Source organism: Diabrotica virgifera, chromosome 7 (assembly GCF_917563875.1).
Source record: "Diabrotica virgifera virgifera chromosome 7, PGI_DIABVI_V3a".
Lineage (NCBI taxonomy): Eukaryota > Metazoa > Arthropoda > Insecta > Coleoptera > Chrysomelidae > Diabrotica > Diabrotica virgifera.
The window spans coordinates 89,816,499-89,838,187 of NC_065449.1; the positions used below are offsets into that span (position 1 = coordinate 89,816,499).

At 35.0% G+C, this 21,689-nt stretch overlaps 1 protein-coding gene across 2 annotated transcripts in view; it reads left to right on the forward strand.

The window, feature by feature from the left end:
• LOC126888825 (alpha-tocopherol transfer protein-like) overlaps window positions 1–21,689 on the forward strand; it is a 168,840-nt gene that overhangs the window by 87,271 nt on the left and 59,880 nt on the right. For both annotated transcript variants that reach the window (XM_050657239.1, XM_050657237.1), the window contains exons 3-4: window positions 16,372–16,531; window positions 20,605–20,857. In XM_050657239.1, the coding sequence (XP_050513196.1) occupies window positions 16,372–16,531; window positions 20,605–20,857 (413 nt within the window). The remainder of the gene's footprint in view (window positions 1–16,371; window positions 16,532–20,604; window positions 20,858–21,689) is intronic.

The following is a 21,689-nucleotide window of genomic DNA, read 5'->3' on the forward strand; positions in this document are numbered from 1 at the left end:
AAATAATTAATATTGAAAAATATCAAAAATTACTAAAAGATTTTTAAATTGAAAACTTACTGGTACATCCCCATGTATACGCCTCCAAGACTTCTACAATTTGCAAGTCATATGGATGCTGCAGTAAAGACGATAGGGAAGGAATTCTAAACCTTGCAATTCAAATCCCCCGTCTGCAGCCGGCTAGGAACTGAAAGATGCACCATAGTTACTCTACTGAGTAATAAGAAAATAAAATAAAAATGTGTGTACCATTTTTATATATTCGGGTGCAATACGAAGGAAAACAATCTTACTTTTTAATTAGAATAACGAGTGCAGCCAGTCCCTTTAACTGCAGTTTTCTGCTCTTATTGGAGCGTCATCAGAAGGAACGTAGGCACTGTTCTCCTTAATCCAATCAAATCGCATCGAAATGTTTTCCCAAATATTGCAGCCAAAATGATGGTAATGGGTGGCTAGCGCCATCTGGCCGTAAAAATACGAAGCAAGTTTTCAATCCTAATAGCAAATAATTAATATTGAAAAATATCAAAAATTACTAAAAGATTTTTAAATTGAAAACTTACTGGTACATCCCCATGTATACGCCTCCAAGACTTCTACAATTTGCAAGTCATATGGATGCTGCAGTAAAGACGATAGGGAAGGAATTCTAAACCTTGCAATTCAAATCCCCCGTCTGCAGCCGGCTAGGAACTGAAAGATGCACCATAGTTACTCTACTGAGTAATAAGAAAATAAAATAAAAATGTGTGTACCATTTTTATATATTCGGCTGCAATACGAAGGAAAAACAATCTTACTTTTTAATTAGAATAAGGAGTGCAGCCAGTCCCTTTAACTGCAGTTTTCTGCTCTTATTGGAGCGTCATCAGAAGGAACGTAGGCACTGTTCTCCTTAATCCAATCAAATCGCATCGAAATGTTTTCCCAAATATTGCAGCCAAAATGATGGTAATGGGTGGCTAGCGCCATCTGGCCGTAAAAATACGAAGCAAGTTTTCAATCCTAATAGCAAATAATTAATATTGAAAAATATCAAAAATTACTAAAAGATTTTTAAATTGAAAACTTACTGGTACATCCCCATGTATACGCCTCCAAGACTTCTACAATTTGCAAGTCATATGGATGCTGCAGTAAAGACGATAGGGAAGGAATTCTAAACCTTGCAATTCAAATCCCCCGTCTGCAGCCGGCTAGGAACTGAAAGATGCACCATAGTTACTCTACTGAGTAATAAGAAAATAAAATAAAAATGTGTGTACCATTTTTATATATTCGGCTGCAATACGAAGGAAAAACAATCTTACTTTTTAATTAGAATAAGGAGTGCAGCCAGTCCCTTTAACTGCAGTTTTCTGCTCTTATTGGAGCGTCATCAGAAGGAACGTAGGCACTGTTCTCCTTAATCCAATCAAATCGCATCGAAATGTTTTCCCAAATATTGCAGCCAAAATGATGGTAATGGGTGGCTAGCGCCATCTGGCCGTAAAAATACGAAGCAAGTTTTCAAGCAGTTTTTCCTAATAGCAAATAATTAATATTGAAAAATATCAAAAATTACTAAAAGATTTTTAAATTGAAAACTTACTGGTACATCCTCATGTATACGCCTCCAAGACTTCTACAATTTGCAAGTCATATGGATGCTGCAGTAAAGACGATAGGGAAGGAATTCTAAACCTTGCAATTCAAATCCCCCGTCTGCAGCCGGCTAGGAACTGAAAGATGCACCATAGTTACTCTACTGAGTAATAAGAAAATAAAATAAAAATGTGTGTAACATTTTTATATATTCGGCTGCAATACGAAGGAAAAACAATCTTACTTTTTAATTAGAATAAGGAGTGCAGCCAGTCCCTTTAACTGCAGTTTTCTGCTCTTATTGGAGCGTCATCAGAAGGAACGTAGGCACTGTTCTCCTTAATCCAATCAAATCGCATCGAAATGTTTTCCCAAATATTGCAGCCAAAATGATGGTAATGGGTGGCTAGCGCCATCTGGCCGTAAAAATACGAAGCAAGTTTTCAATCCTAATAGCAAATAATTAATATTGAAAAATATCAAAAATTACTAAAAGATTTTTAAATTGAAAACTTACTGGTACATCCCCATGTATACGCCTCCAAGACTTCTACAATTTGCAAGTCATATGGATGCTGCAGTAAAGACGATAGGGAAGGAATTCTAAACCTTGCAATTCAAATCCCCCGTCTGCAGCCGGCTAGGAACTGAAAGATGCACCATAGTTACTCTACTGAGTAATAAGAAAATAAAATAAAAATGTGTGTACCATTTTTATATATTCGGCTGCAATACGAAGGAAAAACAATCTTACTTTTTAATTAGAATAAGGAGTGCAGCCAGTCCCTTTAACTGCAGTTTTCTGCTCTTATTGGAGCGTCATCAGAAGGAACGTAGGCACTGTTCTCCTTAATCCAATCAAATCGCATCGAAATGTTTTCCCAAATATTGCAGCCAAAATGATGGTAATGGGTGGCTAGCGCCATCTGGCCGTAAAACTACGAAGCAAGTTTTCAATCCTAATAGCAAATAATTAATATTGAAAAATATCAAAAATTACTAAAAGATTTTTAAATTGAAAACTTACTGGTACATCCCCATGTATACGCCTCCAAGACTTCTACAATTTGCAAGTCATATGGATGCTGCAGTAAAGACGATAGGGAAGGAATTCTAAACCTTGCAATTCAAATCCCCCGTCTGCAGCCGGCTAGGAACTGAAAGATGCACCATAGTTACTCTACTGAGTAATAAGAAAATAAAATAAAAATGTGTGTACCATTTTTATATATTCGGGTGCAATACGAAGGAAAAACAATCTTACTTTTTAATTAGAATAAGGAGTGCAGCCAGTCCCTTTAACTGCAGTTTTCTGCTCTTATTGGAGCGTCATCAGAAGGAACGTAGGCACTGTTCTCCTTAATCCAATCAAATCGCATCGAAATGTTTTCCCAAATATTGCAGCCAAAATGATGGCAATGGGTGGCTAGCGCCATCTGGCCGTAAAAATACGAAGCAAGTTTTCAATCCTAATAGCAAATAATTAATATTGAAAAATATCAAAAATTACTAAAAGATTTTTAAATTGAAAACTTACTGGTACATCCCCATGTATACGCCTCCAAGACTTCTACAATTTGCAAGTCATATGGATGCTGCAGTAAAGACGATAGGGAAGGAATTCTAAACCTTGCAATTCAAATCCCCCGTCTGCAGCCGGCTAGGAACTGAAAGATGCACCATAGTTACTCTACTGAGTAATAAGAAAATAAAATAAAAATGTGTGTACCATTTTTATATATTCGGCTGCAATACGAAGGAAAAACAATCTTACTTTTTAATTAGAATAAGGAGTGCAGCCAGTCCCTTTAACTGCAGTTTTCTGCTCTTATTGGAGCGTCATCAGAAGGAACGTAGGCACTGTTCTCCTTAATCCAATCAAATCGCATCGAAATGTTTTCCCAAATATTGCAGCCAAAATGATGGTAATGGGTGGCTAGCGCCATCTGGCCGTAAAAATACGAAGCAAGTTTTCAATCCTAATAGCAAATGATTAATATTGAAAAATATCAAAAATTACTAAAAGATTTTTAAATTGAAAACTTACTGGTACATCCCCATGTATACGCCTCCAAGACTTCTACAATTTGCAAGTCATATGGATGCTGCAGTAAAGACGATAGGGAAGGAATTCTAAACCTTGCAATTCAAATCCCCCGTCTGCAGCCGGCTAGGAACTGAAAGATGCACCATAGTTACGCTACTGAGTAATAAGAAAATAAAATAAAAATGTGTGTACCATTTTTATATATTCGGGTGCAATACGAAGGAAAAACAATCTTACTTTTTAATTAGAATAAGGAGTGCAGCCAGTCCCTTTAACTGCAGTTTTCTGCTCTTATTGGAGCGTCATCAGAAGGAACGTAGGCACTGTTCTCCTTAATCCAATCAAATCGCATCGAAATGTTTTCCCAAATATTGCAGCCAAAATGATGGTAATGGGTGGCTAGCGCCATCTGGCCGTAAAAATACGAAGCAAGTTTTCAATCCTAATAGCAAATAATTAATATTGAAAAATATCAAAAATTACTAAAAGATTTTTAAATTGAAAACTTACTGGTACATCCCCATGTATACGCCTCCAAGACTTCTACAATTTGCAAGTCATATGGATGCTGCAGTAAAGACGATAGGGAAGGAACTCTAAACCTTGCAATTCAAATCCCCTGTCTGCAGCCGGCTAGGAACTGAAAGATGCACCATAGTTACTCTACTGAGTAATAAGAAAATAAAATAAAAATGTGTGTACCATTTTTATATATTCGGGTGCAATACGAAGGAAAAACAATCTTACTTTTTAATTAGAATAAGGAGTGCAGCCAGTCCCTTTAACTGCAGTTTTCTGCTCTTATTGGAGCGTCATCAGAAGGAACGTAGGCACTGTTCTCCTTAATCCAATCAAATCGCATCGAAATGTTTTCCCAAATATTGCAGCCAAAATGATGGTAATGGGTGGCTAGCGCCATCTGGCCGTAAAAATACGAAGCAAGTTTTCAATCCTAATAGCAAATAATTAATATTGAAAAATATCAAAAATTACTAAAAGATTTTTAAATTGAAAACTTACTGGTACATCCCCATGTATACGCCTCCAAGACTTCTACAATTTGCAAGTCATATGGATGCTGCAGTAAAGACGATAGGGAAGGAATTCTAAACCTTGCAATTCAAATCCCCCGTCTGCAGCCGGCTAGGAACTGAAAGATGCACCATAGTTACTCTACTGAGTAATAAGAAAATAAAATAAAAATGTGTGTACCATTTTTATATATTCGGGTGCAATACGAAGGAAAAACAATCTTACTTTTTAATTAGAATAAGGAGTGCAGCCAGTCCCTTTAACTGCAGTTTTCTGCTCTTATTGGAGCGTCATCAGAAGGAACGTAGGCACTGTTCTCCTTAATCCAATCAAATCGCATCGAAATGTTTTCCCAAATATTGCAGCCAAAATGATGGTAATGGGTGGCTAGCGCCATCTGGCCGTAAAAATACGAAGCAAGTTTTCAATCCTAATAGCAAATAATTAATATTGAAAAATATCAAAAATTACTAAAAGATTTTTAAATTGAAAACTTACTGGTACATCCCCATGTATACGCCTCCAAGACTTCTACAATTTGCAAGTCATATGGATGCTGCAGTAAAGACGATAGGGAAGGAATTCTAAACCTTGCAATTCAAATCCCCCGTCTGCAGCCGGCTAGGAACTGAAAGATGCACCATAGTTACTCTACTGAGTAATAAGAAAATAAAATAAAAATGTGTGTACCATTTTTATATATTCGGGTGCAATACGAAGGAAAAACAATCTTACTTTTTAATTAGAATAAGGAGTGCAGCCAGTCCCTTTAACTGCAGTTTTCTGCTCTTATTGGAGCGTCATCAGAAGGAACGTAGGCACTGTTCTCCTTAATCCAATCAAATCGCATCGAAATGTTTTCCCAAATATTGCAGCCAAAATGATGGTAATGGGTGGCTAGCGCCATCTGGCCGTAAAAATACGAAGCAAGTTTTCAATCCTAATAGCAAATAATTAATATTGAAAAATATCAAAAATTACTAAAAGATTTTTAAATTGAAAACTTACTGGTACATCCCCATGTATACGCCTCCAAGACTTCTACAATTTGCAAGTCATATGGATGCTGCAGTAAAGACGATAGGGAAGGAATTCTAAACCTTCCAATTCAAATCCCCCGTCTGCAGCCGGCTAGGAACTGAAAGATGCACCATAGTTACTCTACTGAGTAATAAGAAAATAAAATAAAAATGTGTGTACCATTTTTATATATTCGGGTGCAATACGAAGGAAAAACAATCTTACTTTTTAATTAGAATAAGGAGTGCAGCCAGTCCCTTTAACTGCAGTTTTCTGCTCTTATTGGAGCGTCATCAGAAGGAACGTAGGCACTGTTCTCCTTAATCCAATCAAATCGCATCGAAATGTTTTCCCAAATATTGCAGCCAAAATGATGGTAATGGGTGGCTAGCGCCATCTGGCCGTAAAAATACGAAGCAAGTTTTCAATCCTAATAGCAAATAATTAATATTGAAAAATATCAAAAATTACTAAAAGATTTTTAAATTGAAAACTTACTGGTACATCCCCATGTATACGCCTCCAAGACTTCTACAATTTGCAAGTCCTATGGATGCTGCAGTAAAGACGATAGGGAAGGAATTCTAAACCTTGCAATTAAAATCCCCCGTCTGCAGCCGGCTAGGAACTGAAAGATGCACCATAGTTACTCTACTGAGTAATAAGAAAATAAAATAAAAATGTGTGTACCATTTTTATATATTCGGCTGCAATACGAAGGAAAAACAATCTTACTTTTTAATTAGAATAAGGAGTGCAGCCAGTCCCTTTAACTGCAGTTTTCTGCTCTTATTGGAGCGTCATCAGAAGGAACGTAGGCACTGTTCTCCTTAATCCAATCAAATCGCATCGAAATGTTTTCCCAAATATTGCAGCCAAAATGATGGTAATGGGTGGCTAGCGCCATCTGGCCGTAAAAATACGAAGCAAGTTTTCAATCCTAATAGCAAATAATTAATACCGAAAAATATCAAAAATTACTAAAATATTTTTAAATTGAAAACTTACTGGTACATCCCCATGTATACGCCTCCAAGACTTCTACAATTTGCAAGTCATATGGATGCTGCAGTAAAGACGATAGGGAAGGAATTCTAAACCTTGCAATTCAAATCCCCCGTCTGCAGCCGGCTAGGAACTGAAAGATGCACCATAGTTACTCTGCTGAATAATAAGAAAATAAAATAAAAATGTGTGTACCATTTTTATATATTCGGCTGCAATACGAAGGAAAAACAATCTCACTTTTTAATTAGAATAAGGAGTGCAGCCAGTCCCTTTAACTGCAGTTTTCTGCTCTTATTGGAGCGTCATCAGAAGGAACGTAGGCACTGTTCTCCTTAATCCAATCAAATCGCATCGAAATGTTTTCCCAAATATTGCAGCCAAAATGATGGTAATGGGTGGCTAGCGCCATCTGGCCGTAAAAATACGAAGCAAGTTTTCAATCCTAATAGCAAATAATTAATATTGAAAAATATCAAAAATTACTAAAAGATTTTTAAATTGAAAACTTACTGGTACATCCCCATGTATACGCCTCCAAGACTTCTACAATTTGCAAGTCATATGGATGCTGCAGTAAAGACGATAGGGAAGGAATTCTAAACCTTGCAATTCAAATCCCCCGTCTGCAGCCGGCTAGGAACTGAAAGATGCACCATAGTTACTCTACTGAGTAATAAGAAAATAAAATAAAAATGTGTGTACCATTTTTATATATTCCGCTGCAATACGAAGGAAAAACAATCTTACTTTTTAATTAGAATAAGGAGTGCAGCCAGTCCCTTTAACTGCAGTTTTCTGCTCTTATTGGAGCGTCATCAGAAGGAACGTAGGCACTGTTCTCCTTAATCCAATCAAATCGCATCGAAATATTTTCCCAAATATTGCAGCCAAAATGATGGTAATGGGTGGCTAGCGCCATCTGGCCGTAAAAATACGAAGCAAGTTACCATCATTACCATCATTTTGGCTGCAATATTTGGGAAAACATTTCGATGCGATTTGATTGGATTAAGGAGAACAGTGCCTACGTTCCTTCTGATGACGCTCCAATAAGAGCAGAAAACTGCAGTTAAAGGGACTGGCTGCACTCCTTATTCTAATTAAAAAGTAAGATTGTTTTTCCTTCGTATTGCACCCGAATATATAAAAATGGTACACACATTTTTATTTTATTTTCTTATTACTCAGTAGAGTAACTATGGTGCATCTTTCAGTTCCTAGCCGGCTGCAGACGGGGGATTTGAATTGCAAGGTTTAGAATTCCTTCCCTATCGTCTTTACTGCAGCATCCATATGACTTGCAAATTGTAGAAGTCTTGGAGGCGTATACATGGGGATGTACCGGTAAGTTTTCAATTTAAAAATCTTTTAGTAATTTTTGATATTTTTCAATATTAATTATTTGCTATTAGGATTGAAAACTTGCTTCGTATTTTTACGGCCAGATGGCGCTAGCCACCCATTACCATCATTTTGGCTGCAATATTTGGGAAAACATTTCGATGCGATTTGATTGGATTAAGGAGAACAGTGCCTACGTTCCTTCTGATGACGCTCCAATAAGAGCAGAAAACTGCAGTTAAAGGGACTGGCTGCACTCCTTATTCTAATTAAAAAGTAAGATTGTTTTTCCTTCGTATTGCAGCCGAATATATAAAAATGGTACACACATTTTTATTTTATTTTCTTATTACTCAGTAGAGTAACTATGGTGCATCTTTCAGTTCCTAGCCGGCTGCAGACGGGGGATTTGAATTGCAAGGTTTAGAATTCCTTCCCTATCGTCTTTACTGCAGCATCCATATGACTTGCAAATTGTAGAAGTCTTGGAGGCGTATACATGGGGATGTACCAGTAAGTTTTCAATTTAAAAATCTTTTAGTAATTTTTGATATTTTTCAATATTAATTATTTGCTATTAGGATTGAAAACTTGCTTCGTATTTTTACGGCCAGATGGCGCTAGCCACCCATTACCATCATTTTGGCTGCAATATTTGGGAAAACATTTCGATGCGATTTGATTGGATTAAGGAGAACAGTGCCTACGTTCCTTCTGATGACGCTCCAATAAGAGCAGAAAACTGCAGTTAAAGGGACTGGCTGCACTCCTTATTCTAATTAAAAAGTAAGATTGTTTTTCCTTCGTATTGCAGCCGAATATATAAAAATGGTACACACATTTTTATTTTATTTTCTTATTACTCAGTAGAGTAACTATGGTGCATCTTTCAGTTCCTAGCCGGCTGCAGACGGGGGATTTGAATTGCAAGGTTTAGAATTCCTTCCCTATCGTCTTTACTGCAGCATCCATATGACTTGCAAATTGTAGAAGTCTTGGAGGCGTATACATGGGGATGTACCAGTAAGTTTTCAATTTAAAAATCTTTTAGTAATTTTTGATATTTTTCAATATTAATTATTTGCTATTAGGATTGAAAACTTGCTTCGTATTTTTACGGCCAGATGGCGCTAGCCACCCATTACCATCATTTTGGCTGCAATATTTGGGAAAACATTTCGATGCGATTTGATTGGATTAAGGAGAACAGTGCCTACGTTCCTTCTGATGACGCTCCAATAAGAGCAGAAAACTGCAGTTAAAGGGACTGGCTGCACTCCTTATTCTAATTAAAAAGTAAGATTGTTTTTCCTTCGTATTGCAGCCGAATATATAAAAATGGTACACACATTTTTATTTTATTTTCTTATTACTCAGTAGAGTAACTATGGTGCATCTTTCAGTTCCTAGCCGGCTGCAGACGGGGGATTTTAATTGCAAGGTTTAGAATTCCTTCCCTATCGTCTTTACTGCAGCATCCATATGACTTGCAAATTGTAGAAGTCTTGGAGGCGTATACATGGGGATGTACCAGTAAGTTTTCAATTTAAAAATCTTTTAGTAATTTTTGATGTTTTTCAATATTAATTATTTGCTACTAAAATTGAAAACTTGCTTCGTATTTTTACGGCCAGATGGCGCTAGCCACCCATTACCATCATTTTGGCTGCAATATTTGGGAAAACATTTCGATGCGATTTGATTGGATTAAGGAGAACAGTGCCTACGTTCCTTCTGATGACGCTCCAATAAGAGCAGAAAACTGCAGTTAAAGGGACTGGCTGCACTCCTTATTCTAATTAAAAAGTAAGATTGTTTTTCCTTCGTATTGCAGCCGAATATATAAAAATGGTACACACATTTTTATTTTATTTTCTTATTACTCAGTAGAGTAACTATGGTGCATCTTTCAGTTCCTAGCCGGCTGCAGACGGGGGATTTTAATTGCAAGGTTTAGAATTCCTTCCCTATCGTCTTTACTGCAGCATCCATATGACTTGCAAATTGTAGAAGTCTTGGAGGCGTATACATGGGTATGTACCAGTAAGTTTTCAATTTAAAAATCTTTTAGTAATTTTTGATATTTTTCAATATTAATTATTTGCTATTAGGATTGAAAACTTGCTTCGTATTTTTACGGCCAGATGGCGCTAGCCACCCATTACCATCATTTTGGCTGCAATATTTGGGAAAACATTTCGATGCGATTTGATTGGATTAAGGAGAACAGTGCCTACGTTCCTTCTGATGACGCTCCAATAAGAGCAGAAAACTGCAGTTAAAGGGACTGGCTGCACTCCTTATTCTAATTAAAAAGTAAGATTGTTTTTCCTTCGTATTGCAGCCGAATATATAAAAATGGTACACACATTTTTATTCTACTGAGTTTCGTTCTCATAAGATCATTTAATTCAGTCCATACCAGGTTAATAATCTCTTTATTACTTTGTTCATTATTGGTTACTGTTTGATTATCCCTCTTATTACCTCATTTCTTAATCTATCCTATTTGTTCATTCCGGATTCCGACTATAGCTCGTAGATGTCTCATCTCCATTTCATTTATCCGACTATTATGCTTTTTCTGCAAAGTTCAATTTATTCATCAAATAAACATCTTTTCTGTTACCTGACAACAGCAAAATTAATTTTGAATTAATAAATTAAATTCATTCTTCTTTTTGTCCTAATTATTTTAATTTAAAAAATATTTTTTTGGACACCATGAATAAATAATTACGATAGTGCTTATATTATTGTATAGATAATTGAATAACCTTTCAAATGAGCTATCACAAGACTCCTACACTCATTTAAAAAATTATTGATTACGTCATCACGTCCAGATGGATGACGTCACTAGTATGATATATATGTAAAAAATGCGAATTAAAAAATAAAAATCGACCTGTCTAGGAATTTTTTTCCAAAGTGGCCTATTCTCGAAACAAATTAATTAATTCCATAATTTTGAATCTGCAGCAGGTCGGAAAAGCTAGACAGATTCTGAGGTTATTTAACCAGGATGTTCTTCTCCTTCCTGGAACTCGCTTTCTAAATTTCCAAAAAAATTTCCATGCGGGATTGCTTGTAGAAGCAGAGTGGCCTCAGGTATTCCCATTTCTAGCAATGCTAGAAATTCGCTTTTTATCGAATCGTATGGTGTACATCTCGGTTGAATTCCCAGTTTTTTTCTAATATATGTCTGATCGTACATATTTCACAATAAGTAAATGTTTCAGGAGAGCAGATAATAGGTTTTTGGACTTCTAGTAAATCCGGTGATAGATAAATTCTTTTTTTTTATTTTCTGCTAAATAATAATAATTATTATTCTTCTTCTTATGGTGCCTATCCGTTACGGATGTTGGACACTAGCATGGCTATTCTGACTTTGTTGACTGCTGCCCTGAAAAGTCTGGTAGTGGTTAAATTAAACCATTTTCGCAGGTTATGCAGCCAGGATATTCTTCTTCGTCCTGGACCTCTTTTCCCATGCACTTTACCTTGAAGTATGGTCCGAAGTAGGTCATATCGTTGTTCATTGCGCATTATATGGCCCAGGTATTCCAGTTTGCGACGTTTTATGGTTACGACTAGTTCGCGTTCTTTACCCATTCTATGTAGAACTTCTTCGTTGGTAACAATGTCTATCCAGGAAATCCTCAACATGCGTCTATAGCACCACATCTCAAATTATATACATAATTATAAATCTATAATTATTATACTGAGGTTTATTATACAGTCGAACCCGCTTATTAGAATACCGGTTAAAGGAATATCCCGGTTTATGGAATAGAAATATGAAGACCTGAAACGTTTATCCTAGCAATCAATGATCGGGTATTAGAATATTCCGGTTATAGGAATACTTTTGCTTGGCATGAAGGCTATTCCAATAAGCGGGTTCGACTGTACATAATTTTGTTAAAATTTACAGCTGGATGATTTTGAGTGACTTATCTGATTAAGCACACTTTCAGTTTACGTGTTCAGCAACATAATTTCAGTTATCTGGTTGAAGTCTTGGGATTAAAGATATTTTGTTACCAAAAACAATGTGCAAGTTTATTAAAAAACAATTAATTACAAATAATCTATTTGTATTAATCCTGCTTATCTGGATCTACTTCCAGGAGGTCCGGATCAGTATCTGGAACATCGGGTACTTTTAGGTTTTGGTAAAATGGATGAAATTCCTTGTCAACTAAATGAAGCAGTTCTAACAAATTTTTCTTTTTCTTTTCATTTATGGGTACAGGTCCTGAGTGAAGTTTTTTCACCTTCAGATTTGTTGACTTTCTTCCACGACGCTGAAAGTTTATTGTTGTGAAACTTTCCTCATTCCTTAACGTTTCTTTGTATTGGATGAGTCCGTCGTGTTGTTGGTCATAGTGTAACCATTGAATATTTTTCCACAAAAACCGTTCTCCGCTTTCAGAAACTCTTTTTTATACTAGAGGACCTTTTAGGAGAGCGGCAAAATCAAAAAAATTATCGGTCTCCATAATGTGGACAGTAAATGGGTTTGTTTTTTCTACAACTTCTTATAAGCTGCACCCAATCATAAGGATGGTTAATTTTCATAGTTGTTCGCTTCTTTTCCTTCTCGATAGTGGCATGATCCACATCGCACTCTATATGCGTATGTCCACTCACCAAGAACTTGTGGTCTATTGATTCGATGGTCGTTTTTCCTTTCAACACTTTTATTATAAACATTGCAGCAACATGGCTGTTTTTGTTTTGGCCCCCACAAGTGTCTGAATAGAAGCAAACTTTCTTGGTTTCCGACGAAAGACTTATAATGTGTTTGTATAAAGATGACGCGATTTGGTTACCACCCCTTCCAGAAACAGATTCGCCCCAGACGTAGCACGTGGACTCGTTGGTCGCTAAGTTATGGACAGTTAAATTAAAGATCCACAACTGTCGCTTATAAAATGCAATTGACGATTTTAAATATGGGGTTGGTAAGCACTGCTGCAAATCAAATGCAAACAGAGCTGTATCAGGGGACTCTTTAGCAATTTGTTGGTCTCTTGCTTTAGCGCCGTAAGCTTCTTCTGCTGCCGTATGATTGCTTTGCTCCAACAGTAGGGTCTCTTTTTCTTCTTCGGGTGCATAAGCAAGTTTTATTTTTAGGAGGTCGCAATTATAACACGTATCTTTTTGGGGTTTCTTAAAGGCCAAGTTAAGTTTGTGAAACTGTTGGGAATAAATTGTTTTGGATACGCATTTATCTCTGTCCTCTTTATAAAGTTCAAACATTTTTGTCAGGGACAAATCTGACTGTAAATATTTCTTCGATGATGTTTGCCTGCAGTAATAGCTTTCGTATGCCGGGAAGCTGTTAATGTGTCGTAGAACATCGTTAAGCACTTCTTGAGACCATTTATTTTTGGGTTCGGATCGTCCTTGAGTATTTCAGAGACTACATTTTGTCTATTTACTATTATTTGGTTGATGAAGGCGTTTGTTTTCCCAAAAGTACTAACAAAACATTTTTTGCATATTGCTTCTCTTTTTCCATTAATGCTAAACTCATATCGGCAAGTATACTGCCTAAACTTTTCTAATGTACGTTTTTCTGTTATTAATGTATAAAGTATTATTTACTATTACTGGTAATAATAAAAAGGCTTTTACATACACACGAACTCTAACAGCAAAATCTTACGTCTGAATGCTTAAACAAAAATTTAAACTAACACTTTCTGCTATATCAATTATTATTATTGCCAGATGGACAGTAGGATATGTTGACATATTATTTGGCACGATTTGAAACAAAATCTGTGAATAACGAGATAAGTAAAGTTATCTTCTTCTAGACTTATTTCAGAAGGCTGCCAAAAATGTGACATGTTTGTTTATTCACATGGGAATAAAATACGAAACTATAGAGGCAACTCTATAGTTGCCTCTATATGTGCCGAAATTGTTCTTTATCTCCTTTCTAAATAAATGTTTTTACTAAATAAATTTAAAACTACAAATTTTACAATGCTAGTGACATTTTGAGGTTAAGGCATCATAAAAAGCATTTTTATAACACTTGAGATGTAATATTATATTGTAACAGCTACTAGAATACTTAGTCTAGGCGCCAGAGGGGTCACCGTGTCATATTCAATTCTGATGGACAAACTCAACGGTTTCTTATGGATTTTTGGCTGCTGATTACGAATTTTGAGGGGGGATTTCAATCCGAGTGGTCAAAAAATTGTTATAAACAATTTAATTGTTTATAAATTGTTTATAAGGCTCTGGCTCATAAACTAAAAGAAATGAAAAAAAAATGTTTCAAACAAAATTTGTTCCTTAATAAAAAACCAAGAAAAAACCGTCTACTAAACTTAAATCTAACAATTATATCTCAAGATATTGTAAAATTAGTGCACAATGCAAATTGCAAATTGCAAAATAAGTATTTTTCGAAACTTTATCGATCGTTACTCGGCTTCTGCGCATGCAAATGAGTCTTAGAAGGTGTCGCTTTAAAGCTTAATTAACAGGCTTCCAAACAAAGTTTGTTAAATTACTTGATCTTAATTTGTTTTAAAGTTATACCCGTTTGAAATTACAATTTTCTTAAAAAAATTGTACATTCATTTGTTTATAAGGGTTTCAAGCAAATTTGAGCTATAAACATTTATACTTTAATGAACAATAATGATAGAAAAACTCAAAAGGAACAATTTGAGGTTATGAAAATATTCATAAGTTTATTTTTGGCCAAGATGTCGATATTTTAACAGGTTGACTGCCCATATATAAATAAAAAAAAAAAATTGGCCCATATGCCAAGCACATATTACTCAAGGGCATAGCGGGCGTATACGCCCGCCGGGGCATATTGGGAGAATTAGGTAGCGGGCCTATACGCCCGCCGTGGCAGTCAACCTGTTAATGACGCGCGCTATGAGGCGCAAGATCGGCTCACCGCGTAAAGGTTCACGCGCTAACTTCTCGATGCAAATTATAATTTCTATGTATACATACGTTATCTTCATTTTTCATTTTTGAATATCCTAATGAAATTGTATCATATAATTCTTATAATTAAATCATCATACTGTACCTCGTAACACCTTTCATTCTATTTACTTTGTCTTCTATTTTTTGCACTAAATGAGAAAAAAACATTGAAAACTAATATTCCAGAAGTATAACTAAAAAGTAAGTTGATATTATTTATTAGTACTATTTTTACAAACATTTTTTTCATGCATCTGCAAATCTGCATAGAGATATACAGGGAATACCAGCTTTTTTACATCTGCATAAGTTCTTAGCCAAATTTTAACAGTTACATGGTGGTACAAGTCTGTTCTTGTAGGCAGTGAAACTAAAACTTTTTGAGGCTTCAGAGTCTAATTATCTATATGATATCCATATAAAGTGGATCGTGGATCTAGTTCTTTTGCAGCATCATCAAGGCCCGTCAATTGTGTGTATGCCGCCACATCATAAATTCTCGTTTTATATGCAATGATGATGCTGCAAAAGGACTCGATCCATTTTTATATGGATATAACATATTGGCTCATTTGTTTGCGTAGAAGCCGAGTTACGATCGATAAAGCGTCGAAGAATACATACTTACTTGACTGTGAGCCAATCTTGCGCCTCATAGCGCGCCATTAAAATATCGACATCTTAGCCAAAAATAAACTTACGAACATTTTCGTAAGCTCAAATTGTTCCATTTGAGTTGTTTTAACATTATTGTTAATTAAAGTATAAATGTTTATAGCTCAAGTTTGCTTGAAACCTTTATAAACAAATTAATGTACAATTTTTTTGAGAAAATGATAACTTTAGACGGGTATAACTTTAAAACAAATGAAGATCAGATAATTTAACAAACTTTGTTTGGAAGCTTCTTAATTAAGCTTTAAAAGGACAGCTTATAGGGCTCATTTGTATGCGCAGAAGCCGAGTTACGATGGATAAAGCTTCGAAAAATACTTATTTTGCAATTTGAAATTTGCATTGTGCACTAATTTTACAATATCTTGAGTTCTGATTGTCGGATTTAAGTTTAGTAAACGGTTCTTTCTTCGTTTTTTATTATGGAACAAATTTTATTTGAAACATTTTTTTCTATTTCTTTTAGTTTATGAGCCAGAGCATTATAAACAATTTATAAACAATTAAATTGTTTATAACAATTTTTTGACCACTCTGATCGAAATCCCCCCTCGAAATTCGTAATCAGCAGCCAAAAATCCATAAGAAACCGTTGAGTTTGTCCATCAGAATTGAAAATGACACGGTGACCTCTATTTGGCGCCTAGACTAACTATTAAATATATATTTTTTAGGTGATAATACGATAGAATATTTTTTAACAAACTGCAAATTTAGCATCGAAAAAACAAAACAGAATTTAGACATGTATTATTCAATTCCAAACTTATTGCCAGAAATGTATGAAAATAAGCATCCTTGCCTAGATAAGATGAAAAATGTAGAAAAAGTCGCGTAAGTATGTTTTTTTACTTTCAGTATTTAAAATGTTTTATGCAGTTTTTCGTAAACATGCTTGTGTTAAATTCCTTCATTCATCCATAATACATCAATCTCAAAAATTAAACTACCATAAGAATTTTAAAAAGCTGCGCCGTTTACTCTCAAATTTAATGCATGTTCAGCGTAAAATGAGTGTTTGCAACTGAAAATGTGCAAATAAATGCCTAGGCCTAGAAAATACAATAAGTAATTTCTGGCATAAACGTCCAACCTTAAAATCTGTAAAAAAGTAATGTAAAACTATTACTCTGGACAAATTATTAAAAATTAAGGAAAAGTTATTTACCAGCTATTTATTTGCTGGAATCGAATCTTATGATTGTATGTATTAATAATAGAAGTATGCAAAGTCCGCAGATACCTAGTGTGCTATTTTTTTTATAAACAAATTAGCGCTTCGAAATTGTGTTTTTCATTTATTGCTCTGTAACTTAGGAGAATTTATCTATACACCAAAAACACCCAAATAAAAATTCGCCGTAATTTAATTCTGCTTAGAGATATGCTTTTCCCGATTTGCTTCAACGAAGATTTTCCTCGCAAAATCAGGGTTTTCCCAACAAAATCTTTTATTTTCAACTCAAATTTTAGGTAAGTAATTATTTATCAATAATTAAATAACTTGGTGACACCAAGCTTTTTTGGTATACAGTGACGAGCGCGCTATTAACCGGCAAAATAGCACAAAAGATGGAAAAGGTATTAAATAGTGAGATAAAAAGGAATGAAACTAGTCGAGCTGGACAATTTAGCGATATTAACTTTATATATATATATATATATATATATATATATATATATATATATATATATATATATATATATATATATATATATATATAGCTAACAGGCCTTATAGGCCTACGGCTTCTAAATTCTGGATAATATTTCTCCATTCTTTTCGGCCCTCTGCACTCTTTCTCCAGTCCTTCACCCCGATTTCTTCCAAATCCCTCTCTGCAGCCTCTAACCATCTCTTCCTTGGGCGACCTCGTCTCCTTTTTCCCAATGCTCTGTCATTCAATATTCGTTTGACGTTTCTAGTTTCTGGCATTCGAGTAATATGTCCCAGCCTTCTAACTCTTTGGGCTCGTATTTTTGTCGTTATTTTTGGTCTCCCATACATTCTCATTACTTCTTCATTTGTTCGTCTCCTCCAGGTTCTCTCCGCTATCTGTATACCTCCAAAAATTTTTCTCAGGACCTTCCTTTCCCATATCTGTATCTTCTTCTCCTCTTGTTGATTCATTACCCACGTTTCGCTCGCATACAACACTGTGGGCCGTATTATCGTTTCATACATTCTGATTTTCGCGTTTATTGATACAATTTTTGCTTTTAATATCGCGTTTAAGGCACCCACAACTCGACTTCCCTTCAATAATCTTTTATCTATTTCTTTTTCTTCCCGTCCCGTACTGGTTACAGTCACTCCCAGGTATTCAAATTCTGCTACTTCCTTAAATTTATATTCATCTCCTTCTTCTTTCATTTTTATATAGTTATCCTCTTTATTTATATCTACTTTCATTACCATGTATTGTGTTTTTCCTTGGTTGATTCTTAATCCATACCTTTTTGCTTCCCCTTCGAACTTTTGGAATATTTTTTGGAGATGTTCCTTTGTTCTTGTTAGGATGACTAGATCATCAGCGTAAGCTATAAACTGCTGTCTGTTGTTAAATATGGTACCGCTTGTACTAATTTTTATCCTTCTTACTATGTGCTCTAGTACCAAGTTAAATAAGTCTGTAGATAGAGGGTCACCCTGTTTCAGTCCTTTATTCACTGTGAATTGTTTTGAAAAATTTCTAATAGCGATATTCCTTTATAATTTTCGCAACTTGTTTCATCACCTTTTTTGTAGATTGGACAGATGAGTGCATTGTTCCATTGTTGCGGCATTTGCTCTTTTTGCCAGACTGTTAATATTAGTCGGAAAATTTTTTCTTGCAGCTTTTCTCCTCCTGCTTTAAAAATCTCTGCCGGAATTCCGCTTTCTCCTGCGCTTTTGTTATTTTTTTGCTTCAATATTGCTTCTTTTACTTCTTGTAGTGTAGGTTCTTCTTCACGTTGTTGTTCTGTGTTATCCTGTTCATGTTGTTTTATTTCCTGGGGTTCTGCTTGTTTATTTGCATTTAATAGTTCTTCAAAATACTCCGCCCATCTGTTCAATTTTTCTGTTGTTTCTCCTAAAAGCACACCGTCTTTACCTCTACAATAACTTGTTTTACTCTTTGCAGTTCCTCGGGATTTTTTTACTTCTTGGTAGAAATTTCGTATTTCCTTGTTTATGTATTATTCTTCTATTGTTTTGAACTGTTTGTCAAGATGTTCTCTTTTCTTTTTTTCTGCAGATTTGTTTTACTTCTCTTCTTGCCATTTTATATTTTTCTGTAGTATCCTGTGTATTATTTTTGTCTTTTTCTATTTTTGCTTTATTTCTACGTATTAATCCTATTTTACAATCCTCAAACCAGTCTCTTCGTTTCTCTGCTTGTATTTTTCCTAGACATAGTTCCGTTGCTTCTGTCATCGCTATCTGTATATTCCTCCATTCTTCATCAATATCTTCTGCGGTGGGGTAACGAAGTCTTTTATTTATCTCTGCCACAAATCTGTTTGCCGTTTTTTCTTCTTTAAGTAATTCTATCTTGTATATTCATCTTTCTTTTGCTGTTCTTGGGTTTCTTGGCAGCTCTTGTTTAAGTTTGGCTATCGTTAGAATATGATCGCTATTGGTATCTGCCCCTCTGTAGCTTCTGGAATCGGTAATAATTGCTCTGATATGTTTACTTTCTATTAATACGTGGTCTATCTGGTTTTTTTTTTGTCCTTCCATCTGGAGATATCCAAGTTATCTTATGAATATCCTTATGGTCAAATCTTGTGCTTACAATTTTCATTTTATTTTCTGTTGCAAATTCAATTAATTTTTTCCCATTTTCATTTGATTCCTTATGCAAACTTTTTCCACCCGTTATATCATCAAAACCTGAATTTCTTATCAGCGGTTTTATTTTATTTATATTGTTCGAATAATTATTGGCATCTAAAATACCTGTTTACAGTAAATAATGGAGAGATCTTACTTTTTCGATGTTTTGGACGATTTATTTTCACTCACTAGGGCACTTGTACTTTTATTTACACACTGTGTTAACTTGGCGATTTATCTATTCGTAATTCCAATGGAAATTGGATTATTCACAGAACAGACGTTAATCAACCTCACAATTTGCCTACCAGGACCGGAACCGATATTAACTTATACATTTAGATTATATTGATTGTGTCCCACCTTCAGACGTATCAGACGAGTTTGGAAACTACCACTGTCACAGTGACAGTTTTGGTTGACATACTCCTCTGATATGTGCAAAGGTGGGAATCAATCAATATAATGTAAATTTAAAGGTTAATTTCGCTAAATTTCCCAGCTCGACTAGTTTCATTTCTTTTTATCTCACAACTTAATACGTTGCCCATCTTTTGCGGTATTTTGCCGGTTATTAGGGCGCTCATCACTGTATATTGTATTTCCAGAAACCGGTGTAAATTAAACAAATAGTTAAGCAACAATTAAATTGTGAATTAACAATTTACAATCGCAATAATAACGATAATAATTGTAATACACCAGAATAACTATAAACAAAAAAATATCTGGACAAATACTAGATTAAATTAAAAAATTAAGAAATCGGTGTTAGAAAGGACGCGGCAGGACGGTTCTTACGAAAGAAAAAAAGTTTAATTGCGATGATTGGTTCCTCAGATACAACCCAACAAAGTTGACCACCATTTGCGACGAAGTTATAAACAATAGGATGGCAATTTGCAAACTTTTTATTGCGTTCCCCTTTCTACGTACCTCGCCTACCCACGAACGCTCTTATTATCTTTTCAAAAATAGTGAATAATGAGCATGTTATTAAACGGTCGTAGAAAAAATATTTTATTTAAAAAAAATATTGTTTAGTTTCTTTAATATAAACTAATTAGTTTCATTTCTCTTTTTGCAGATATATGATACCGATGCCACGATTAACCGAAAATTTACATAGAATAACAGTGGTACAATTTAGGGATAGTGATCCTGATTTATTTGTTCCTGTAGACTATTCCGCATTTCTCTTTAGGAATATATTTGAAATTAAAAATCGAGAAGATCTGACAATGGGAGAAATAATTATAATAGATTACAAATATTTTAAATTTGGTCACGTTATAAAAATATCACCATTGTTTGCAAAAAACTGTGCATTTATTTTAGAAGTAAGTTATTTTATTATCTATAGTCCGTCCGCTATAACTTTTCCCATGCGGTACGATTCATTTTCAATCAATTTAAGTCAAAACAGAAAGTGAAACGTACGCCGATGTGTGTAGTATATAGTATACAGTATACAAAATGTATTTACACATCGAAGTTCGTTTCAATTTATGTTTTGACTTAATTTGATTGAAAATGAATCGTACCGCAATGGAAAAGTTATAGCGGACGGACTATATAAAAAATTTGTTTTTTAAATTTATTCAACGTAAAGTTACAGGCTACTCCTCGAGGCTCAGTTACAGACGCTAGTAACTCGTATGAGTCATTAAGACCGACTACTGACTTTTAGTACTCTCTTTGTGTAAATTGATGTTCCAGTAGAGTACTCACTGGAGTACTAGAGTACTAGAGTACAGTCACTCTGAGGTCACTGGTAGCACCAGAGAGTACCTGAGACACCAGGTAGTCCTGGGATAGGATCTGATGGCATATCCGTGTTCAGCGACTTCAAAAAATCCACGAGTAAACCGGTTGCATAAATTTAGTGCCAAAATCCTCAAAGCATCAGACAATTACGTGCTTGTGCAGTAACCATGAGCACCAAGTACTCATGGTGTCGACTACCCCAAACACCCCCGAGTAACAAAATCTGGCCCGTACTATACTGATTTTGACATGTTTTCATAAAATTTGCTACGGCTTCAAAAATTGCATGCACTTTTGGATGGATTTTATTCACTGTACATGAAATTACATTTTTACAATGTACATTTTTGTATAGTAGACTTTTTCCTGACGTCACCCCGACAACAATGCAACAAATTGGTAAAT